The sequence below is a fragment of the Tupaia chinensis genome, unplaced genomic scaffold (genome assembly GCF_000334495.1).
Source record: "Tupaia chinensis unplaced genomic scaffold, TupChi_1.0 Scaffold143624_1, whole genome shotgun sequence".
NCBI lineage: Eukaryota > Metazoa > Chordata > Mammalia > Scandentia > Tupaiidae > Tupaia > Tupaia belangeri.
In genome coordinates this window covers 644902-654977 of record NW_006203472.1, presented here as the reverse complement: position 1 = coordinate 654977, position 10076 = coordinate 644902, and the positions used below count along the sequence as shown (strand labels likewise).

The following is a 10076-nucleotide window of genomic DNA, read 5'->3' as shown; positions in this document are numbered from 1 at the left end:
GAGAGGAAAAGTGAAAGTGAGAAATCACCCCCCAGAGGGGCTGGGCATGACACTTTGGGCACACGCACACATGCCAGTGTGTCTCTCGAGCCGCCAGTTCGGGACTTGAGCCATGCAGTCAGCCCTGTGGATCCAGCTATCCCACCACCAGGCCACCACCTGGCCCTTTGTTTTCTTCTAGACATTCCACAGTGGAGGCTTTTGCATTTAGGTCCTTGATCCATTTCTTTCTAAAATATTGATCTAAGAGACCGGCAGGTGGCCTGGTGGATAAAGGCACTGGACTCCCACATGGCCGACTGTGGTTCAAGTCCCAGACCTGGTGGCTTGATTTCTTGCTTTCCCTTTCTCTCTATCTCTGTCTGGTCAAATAAAAAAATATTTTTTTAATAAAAATAACATGTGCAATTAAATAAACATATAATTATTTAAAATAAGTAAATAAAATGATTATTTAATTTATGTATTACTATTATTACTCTTTAAGAAGTTTCTTTTTTTAACTTTATTTATTTATTTTAATTTTTTATTTTTTTGGAGAGGTTTTTGTTATAGGGCACATGTGCTCGCCAGACAGAGAGAGACAGAGAGATAGAAAGTGAGAAATCACCCCCCGGGGGGATGGCCACGCCGCAATCCCTTCTCCTTCTTTCTCCTCTCGGGATCTTGAGCACGCACGCACATATGCACCCGGCGTGAGTTTAAGCCACCGGGTCCGGGACTCAAACCACGGTCGACTACATGGGAGTCCAGCGACATAGCCATTACGCTAACTGCTGGTCCCTATTTATTTTAATTTTGACCTAGGAGGGACAGAGTGAGAGTGAAAGTGAGAGAGAGAAAGTGAGAAAGCAAGCCACCAGGTCTGGGACTTGAACCATGGTCAACCACCTGGGAGTGCAGAGCCCCTAACCACCATGTCACCTGCTGGCCCACAATTAATATTTTTTTAGTTCACCAGAGAGAGTGAAAGTGAGGAAACAGGCCACCAAGTTGAGGACTTGAACCATGGTCAGCCATGTGGGGGTCCAGCGCCTGAACCACTATGCCACCTTGGCCCCTCCATGATCCATCTTATTTATTTATTTATTTATGTGTTTGTTTTAAGAATTACTTAATTTAATTTAATTTCTTTTTCTAAAATTTGTCCGGAGAGAGACAGAGTGAGAAAGCAAACCACGAAGTCCAAGACTAAAACCATAGTCAGCCATGTGGGAGCCCAGCGCCTTAACCACCTGCCAGTCCCCCATGATCCAATTTAAATTCATTATTGTACATGGGGCGAGACAGTTCGAGGCTCTCTCTTCCTCCCACATGGATGCTCAGCTACATTAAAGCACTTTACTTCCCCGTAGAACCACATGGATGCCCTTGTAACTGGCCTGGCTGGGTACAGATGGGTCTACTTCTGCATTCTCTGTTTGACTGATGAGATACTCCGTAGCTATCATGAAATCCAGCCATGTGAGGCCTCCAACTTGGTTTGTTTCCTTCAAGATTTTCTGGACTATTTTCAGTTCTCTGGACTTGCATGTAAGTTTAGAATGAAATTGTCCACTATAGGCCCAGCAGATGGTGTGGTGGTTAAGGGCGCTGGACTCCCACATGGTCCACATGGCCGACCACAGTTCAAGTCCTGGACCTGGCAGCCTTCTTTCGCACTCTCTCTCTCTCCTCTCTCTCACTCTATCCCTCTCTGGTCAAATGAAGATAAATAAGTAAATAAATAATGTAAAATATAATAATTCTTTGAAGAAAATTGTCCATTCTACCTTTAAAAATTAAAAAAGCTTGCTAGAATTTGGATTGAGTTAAATCTATAAATTAATTTAGAGGGAACCACCAGTTAGCATAATGGCTATGTCGCTGGACCCCCATGTGGTCGACCATGGTTCGCATCCCGGACCCGGTGGCTTAAAATTCACGCCGGGCGCATGTGCGTGTGCGTGTGTGCCCAGGACCCCGAGAGGAGAAAGGAGGAGAAGGGATCGCGGTGTGGCCATCCCCCCTGGGGGTGATTTCTCGCTTTCTGTCTCTCTGTCTCTCTCTGTCTTTCTGGCGAACACATGCACCCTATAGCAAAAACCTCTCCAAAGTAAATAAATAAATACAACAACAAACACATCGGGTACACGTGCACATGTTCATGCCCAAAATTCCAAGGAGACTGGAGGAGACAGGATTGCAGTGTGGCCATTCCCCCGGGCTGCGGAGTGATTTCTACTTTCCGTTTCTGTGTGTGGCTCTCTGTCGAGCACAGACACCCTATAACAAACAAACAAACAGAAAAGGAATGAGAGTGGGCATCCTACATTGTGTCCAGTCTCAGAAGACAGCATTCAGTATTTGTAGTCTGTGTTTTCATTAGAGTGAGGAGGTTCCATTCCATCCTGTTTCCTGAAAGCTTTTATTGTGAAGGGTGTTTAATTGTGTCAAATGCTCTTCTCAATCTATTGAGATCTGTTCACCACTGTTAACGTGAATCGTACTGATTGTGTTGAATGTCCAACGGACCTCACATTTCAGGGATAACCTTCATTTACTCCACCCTTTTCATGTGTCAATAGACTAATTTGCTAGTATTTTATTAAGGACTTTTTGCATCGATGTTCATTAGATATCGATAATGGCCTATAATTTTTCTCTTCTAAAGTCCTTGGCAGGTTTTGGTGTTAAGAGTTAGATCGGCCCTATAAAGCAGATAGGAAACTAGTCCTTCCTCCTCTGTTTTAAGAAAGGGTCTGTGGGACCAGCAGTGAGTGTAATGGTTATGTCGCTGGACTCCCATGTCGTCAACCGCGGTTCAAGTCCCGGACTTGGTGGTTTAAACTCACACTGGGCGCGTGTGCGTGCGTGCCCAAGATCCCGAGAAGAGAATGGAGGAGAAGGGACTGCGGTGTGGCCATCCCCCTGGGGGGTGATTTCTCACTTTCTGTCTCTCTCTCTGTCTTTCTGGTGAGTGCACGTGCCCTGTAGCAAAAACCTCTCTTAAAAAAAAAAGAGAGAGAGAGAGAGAAAGTGTCTAGAACTCATCTGTAAAGCCACCTTGTCCCGGGTTTTTGTTTGCTGGAAGATTTTTAATTACTAGTTTAATCTCTTTGTTATTGGTCTGTTCAGGCTTTTTATTTCTTCCTGGTTCTGCCTTGGTAGATTATATTTTTCTAGGAATCTGTCCATTTCTTCTAGGTTTTTAAATTTGTTTGCATATAATTGTTTATAATGGTTCCTTAAGATCTTTTTTTCCCCCTAAAATGGCTGTTATAATGTCACTGCTTTCATTTTAAATGTAAAACCTCGCGGGGGGGGGGGGGAGAAAAAGAAAGGGTTTGTGAAAGCTTATCATTTCTTTCAACATTTGTTAGGAGTCTTTGGGCCAGAGGGTGACACAGCAGTAAAATGCCCCACAAGGAAAGGCTCCCAGTTCTATTCCAGGGCTGGCCCCTTGGCCTGGTGGTTGAGGGAGCCAGATTCCACGTGGCCAACCATGTAGCTTGAGTCCAGGCCCTGGAGACTTGGTAAAATGACAGGCACATGTGTGTACATGCCCATGATCCTGACAGAGCGGGGAAATGGAGGAAGGCGGACTATGGCATGACCATGCCTCATGGGAGTGCTTTTTCCTTCTTGCTCTGTCTGTCTCTGCTTCTCTCCGATGCCCATGTACTCTCTGACAAAATTTAAAAAGAAAAATGTCCAGAGACTCCCTGAGTATGCCAGGCACATGCGTGCCCATGATCCAGGGCTGGCTGACAGGTGGAGAAAGATCACAGTGTCTGAACCTTGTTGAGGATTCTCTCTCTCTCTCTCTCTCTCTCTTGCGTGTAGAGAAAGAAAACTTTAAAATATATAAGATATATGTATTTATTAGGATTTGTTAGTGAAGGCCTCTGAGTACAGAGTTTTCTTTGTGGTAAGAGTTTTGCATATTAATGTCCATGCCTGTAAGATCTGTAGTGATGTTCCTATGTCCCTTCTATCTAGTTTTGATTTGTGTTTCCTTTATTTTTTTATATCAATTTAGCTAACAGTTTATCAGTTTTGATCATCTTTTGAAAACCAACTTTGAGCTTTATTAATGTTTCTACTTCCATTGTCCGTGTATTAGTTTGTTGATTTTAGCTGACTTTTCTTCCACTCACTTTGGATTTTATTTTATTGCCTTTTTCTAATTTCTTAAGGTAAAAGGTTAGATCACAGATCTTTTTTTACTATTATTTATTTTTAAAATTTTATTATAGGGCATGTGTGCTCACCAGAGAGAAACAGAAAGAGAGGGAGGGAGAGAAAGCGAGAAAGCAAGCCTCTAAGTCCATGAGTCAACCCGCAGTTGCCATAAGGGAGTCCAGTGCCCTAACCACACCCCACTTGCTGGCCCCAAGATCACTGCTCTTAAGTCTTTCTTAGTTTATAATGTATTCATTGAAAATATAAATTTTTAGGTGCCACCAGGTGGTGTGGTGGTTAAGGTGCTGAACTCACACATGGTCGACCATGGTTTAATTCCAGAGCTGGAAGTTTGCTTTCTCACTTTCTGTCTCTCTGTCTCTGTCTCTCTCTCTGTGTGTGTCTCTTTATGGTGAGAACATGTGCCCTACAGCAAATTTTAAAATAATAATAAATAAAATTGGGGCCAGCAGGTGGCATGGTAGTTAAAGGCACTGGATTCCCACATGCCCAACAGTGGTGGTTCAAGTCCCAGTCCTGGCAGCTTGCTTTCTCCCTTTCCCTTTCTCTCTCTCTCTCTGGTCAAATTTTAAAAAGAATAATAACAAATGGGATGAAATAAATAAATAATTCTTAAAATAATAATAAAATTAACTAAGTCACTCTTTATAGAAAGGCATACATTTCCTTGAAACACTGCTTTAGTTGTAGCCCACAAATTGCTATTCAGTTGAGAATTCTTTCTCGTTGTCCTTGTGACCTATGGGTTATTCAGAAGTGTGTGGCCTTACTTCCAAACACTCGATGATTTTCTAGATAACATTTTATTATTGTTTTCTATTTTAATTTCATGATGGTCAGAGAACAAGCTCTGTATGATTTCAGTCTTTTGCAATTTACTGAGACATGGGGCTGGCAGGTGGCGTGGTAGTTGAGGTTGCTGGATTCCCATATGGCCAACCACGGTTCGAGTCCCAGACCTGGCAGCTTGCTCTCTCATTCTCTCTCTCTGTCTCTGTTTCTCTCTCTCTCTCGTCAAATTAAAAGATAAATAAATAAATAAATAAAGTTAAATAAGATAATTATAAAAAAATAAAAAAGAGGAAGAAGAAATTTACTGAGACTTATTTTCTAGCCTAAAGGCATGGGATTGTGTATTTGGTTGTGTTGTGTCTTGCTAACAGTTCAGGTTTTACCCTATGTCACACAGACAGATGAGCTGTCCCCTGCGTGTTTCTACCTATTGTTGAGCAGGTAGTATGGGTCTGTCTTTATTCTCGGAAATTGCTCTGCAGTGAGCAACCTTACATCTGTGCTGTTTACACTGTGCACGCATGTACGCTCCCTGCAGGAGAGGCAGGAGGGGAAGGTGTGTGCACCTTTAGAGCTGTCACTGCCTTCTCCCAGAGAGGCTGAACAGGTGCTGGATGGAGGTGCCCATTCCTCCACATCTTAGCCCATGCATGCAGCCCACGTGCAATCCCTTTATTTTACAAGATTGCATAATTTTTTATATTAAAAAGTTAATTGGGACCAGCAGATGGCATAATGGCTACGTCGCTGGACTCCCATGTAGTCAACCACGGTTCAAGTCCCGGACCAGGTGGCTTAAACTCACGTCAGGGGCGTCTGCGTGCGTGCCCAAGATCCTGAGAGGAGAATGGAGGAGAAGGGATTGCAGCGTGGCCATTCCCTCCCTCCGGGGTGATTTCTTGCTTTCTCTCTGCCTCTCTCTGTCTTTCTGGCAAACGCATGCGCCCTATAGCAAAAACCTCTCTCTTAAAAAAAAAAAATAAAGAGGTTAATTCCCCTTTGAAAAAGCAGTGTAATACACTGTAAAGTTATATGTAATCCAATGTAATATAAAGAAGATTATCATGATAATTAAAAAAAAAAAAAGAAGTTAATTGAGGGGGCTGGCAGGTGGCATGCTGGTTAAGGGCACTGAACTCCCACATGGCTAACCACGGTTTGAGTCTCAGACCTGGCGGCTTGCTTTCTCGTTTTGTGTCTGTCTGTCTGTCTGTCTCTCTCTCTCTCTTTCTTATCTGTCCCTCTCTGGTCAAATTTAAATAAATAAATAAAGTTAAATAAAATAATGTTAAAAAGGAAATTAACTGGGGAGCCAGCATGTGACATAGTAGTTAAGGTACTGGACTCACACATGGCTGACCAAGGTTCGAGTCCCGGACCCAGTGGCTTGAAAAATCCTACCAGGCATGTGTACATGCATGCCCCAAATCTCGGAAGGAGCAGGATTAGTGTGACTGTTTCCCCTAGGAGGTGATTTCTCACTTTCCCTCTCTGTCTTTCTCCAGCAAGTGCACATGTCCTATGGCAAAAACTAAAAGTTACTTGGGGCCAGCCTGTAGCATGGTGGTTGAGACAACTGGATCTTATATGGCTGGCTACCCAGAGTCCCAGACCTATGCCGGGCACATGTGCATGCAGGCCCGAAATCCCCAAAAGGGGAAGAATTGGAAGAGAAGAGGTCGTGGTACGACCATGCCCCACTGAGGGAGAGGAGGTCTTCCTCTCTCTCTCTCTCTCTCCTTTCTTCCCCCAGCAAGCACACAGTACTCACTGGCAAATAAAAAAGCAATGTAAGTACTGCCATTATAATGCATATTGGTCTTTCATTTATGTACTCATTTAATTTCCTAGAGGGCCTGAGCACTCACTAGGGAGAGAGAGAGCGCGAGAAAGCATCACTCACGTGGGATGGCCACACCGCAATTCCTTCTTCTCCATTTCTTTCAGAATTTTGGGCATGCATGCACATGTGCCCAGGGTGTTTTTCAAGTAGGCAGGTCTGGGATTTAAACCATGCAGTTGGCCATGTGGGATACAGCTGCCCTAACCACCGCGCCCCCAGCTGGCCCTGTTTACTTTTTAATTGGTAGAGGGCACCAGAGAGAGACAGAGAGGGAAGAGTACCCACCAATGGGGTGTGCAAGCTCCAGACAGTGAGAAGGAAGATGAGAAGTTACCGCTCAGCGGGGATAGCCACACCGCAATCCCTTCACCTCCGCTCTTCTCTTAGAGTCCTGGGCATGCACACGCACGCCCAGCATGATTTTCATGACACCAGGTCTGGGAGCTGAACTGCAGTTGGTCACATGGGATCTAGTTCCTTAAACCACTGCAGCACCTGCTGGCCCCTCCCCTTTGCTAATTTTTATCCTTTGTTTATTAAGTTAAATATAGTGGTCTTGGGGCTGGCAGGTGGCATAGTGGTTACTCCCACATGGCTGACCTCAGTTCGAGTCCCAGACTTGGGTGGCTTGTTTTCTCACTTTCTCTTCCTCTCTCTGTTCCTCTATGGTTAAGTTAAAGTAAATAAATAAATAAAGTTAAATAAAATAATTATTTTTTAAAATAAAATAAAATAAATGTAGTGATATTTTCCTTGAGCATCTGGACTTTCTTGCTTGTTTAGAAAAGTCTTCTTGGGACCAGCAGTTAGCGTAATGGCTATGTTGCTGGACTCCCACGTAATCGACCGTGGTTCGAGTCCCAGACCTGGTGGCTTGCTTTTGGTCTTTCCCTTTCTCTCTCTGTTCCTCTATGGTAAAGTTAAAGGAAATAAATAAATAAAGTTAAATAAAATAATTATTTTTTAAAATAAAATGAAATAAATGTAGTGATATTTTCCTTGAGCATCTGGACTTTCTTGCTTGTTTAGAAAAGTCTTCTTGTGGAGAAGTCCTGTCTGAGAGGACCAGCAACCATCCAGTATTTGGTCCCACAGCCTAGTGGGTAAGGGAGGCAGATTGCACATGGCCACCATGGTTCAAATCCTGGCCCCAGAAGCCTAAAAACCATGCCAGGGGACAGGCAACTGGCATGGTGGTTAGGGGCACTGGACTCCCACATGGCTGACCGTGGCTCAAATTTCGGACCTGGCAGCTTGCTTTCTAACTTTCTCTCTCTCTCTCTCCCCTTCTCTGGTCACATTAAAATAAGTAAATAAAGCTAATAAAAAAAAATTTCTTAAAAAACAAATACAAAACATTATGTCAGGCATATGTACATGGCCGCAAACCCCAACAGGACAAATGGCGAGCACACTGCAGTGTGGCCAGACCCCAGTGGGCAGTGCTCTCTCCCTCTCCCTCTCTGTCTCTCTGTCTCTCTCTGGCACGTGCCCTCTAATAATTGAAAGAAATTGTCCAGTATTTTCTTCTAGTACTTCTGTGCTTTTGTGTCTTAAGTCTTTGACAGTCCTGAAGTTTTAGTTAGTATTTCTCCAGCCACCCAAGCATCGTTTACTGAAGTCGGTGCTTCACAGTAGGGTTTTACTCAAAGGTGAAGGCAGACGCATGGGAAGCCAGGCTTGGAGATGAAAGAGGTGGAGGGTGCAGTGCAGGGGTGGGCCGGGCTGGCTGGGGATCCCCACTGTGGCTCTCACTCAGTACACCTTCACCACTGTGCACCAAGCACGGTCGGGGTGCTGGTGAGACCGCGGGGAACACGCAGGCACTGAGCACGACGCACAGCAAAGAAGCAGGTCACATGCAGCGTGGTTGCACTGTGACGGGTGAAAAGTAAGGCCGGTCAGGGAGGCGGTGACGAGTGACGTGGTTGGGTGGCCAGGGAGGACGACATCTGAGAAGGAAGAGAGAGCTCAGGGACAAGGTGGAATGGGGTCTAGGGCCGACATCGGTGTGAATTTTTTTGTGGGTTTGTCGGGACACAGTCATGGCTCCCACACATCCACCATGGCCGAATGGAGACCTCTCCACCCAGGGTAGGCCCCCTCGGACCTCCCAGGTCAGCTGGGACTCCTCCAAAACTCTTCGGAATCAACCGTGGCCCCTCAGGTCTCCCCTAGGATTGGCTGGGTCCCCCTTAGGTGCCCCAGGATTGGCAGGGACCTCTGCGTCCCCCAGGATCGCCTGGACCCCTCAGGCCTGGGCTTCCAGCATAGGCGGGCTGTGCCCAGCAGTGACCCTCTGCCCACCCCAGCACCTGGCCACATTCATCATGGACAAAAGCGAGGCCATCGTGTCTGTGGACGACGCCATCCGGAAGCTGGTGCAGCTGAGCTCCAAGGAGAAGCTCTGGACCCAGGAGATGCTGCTGCAAGTCGACGACAAGTCTCTGCGGCTGCTGGACATCGAGTCTGAGGTGTGCCCCGGCGGCCCGGATGCGGGACAGGCCTCCCTGGAGGGGCAGCCCATGGCAGACAGGCAGGGAGGGCTGCGTGAAGCTGAGAGTCCGGGGAGCAAGGCCAGCCTCCCTGCTGCCCGGGCATGCCCAGGGCCCTGCCTGCCCACAGCCTGCTCACCAGCCGCCCGCCTGCAGGAGGAGCTGGAGAACTTCCCGCTGCCGACCGTGCAGCACAGCCAGACCGTGCTGAACCAGCTGCGCTACCCGTCGGTGCTGCTCCTGGTGTGCCAGGACTCGGAGCAGAGCAGGCCCGACATCCACTTCTTCCACTGCGACGAGGTGGAGGTGAGGCGGCCGGCCGGCCCGCGTGGGCGGCGTGGGCGGCCCTGCCCCAGCCTGAGGCCTGACCCGGTCCCCGCAGGCAGAGCTGGTGCACGAGGACATCGAGAGTGCGCTGACCGACTGCCGCCTGGGGAAGAAGATGCGGCCACAGACCTTGAAGTAGGGCAGTGGGGGTGCGGGGAGTCGGAGGTCGCCCGGGGAAGGGACAGGTGTGGGTCAAGCCAGGCTGAGCAGAGCCCTCCTTGCCACTTCAGGGGGCACCAGGAGAAGATCCGGCAGCGCCAGTCCATCCTGCCGTCTCCCCAGGGCCCGGCCCCCATCCCCTTCCAGCGCCACGGCGGGGACTCCCCTCAGGCCAAGAACCGTGTGGGCCCGCCAGTGCCACTCAGTGAGCCAGGTGGGTGAGGGGCTGGGGGGCGCCACGCAGGGTGGGGGCTGGTCTGGATCAGTGGCTGGCT

General features: G+C 47.3%; 1 protein-coding gene across 1 annotated transcript in view; it reads left to right on the top strand.

The window, feature by feature from the left end:
* The window catches only part of EPS8L2 (EPS8 signaling adaptor L2), a gene marked incomplete in the record, with an annotated part of 21394 nt that overhangs the window by 3392 nt on the left and 7926 nt on the right, over window positions 1-10076 (top strand). Inside the window, 4 exon segments of the mRNA XM_014582499.1 lie at window positions 9133-9294; window positions 9472-9621; window positions 9698-9777; window positions 9873-10015. Of these exon segments, the coding sequence (XP_014437985.1) occupies window positions 9133-9294; window positions 9472-9621; window positions 9698-9777; window positions 9873-10015 (535 nt within the window).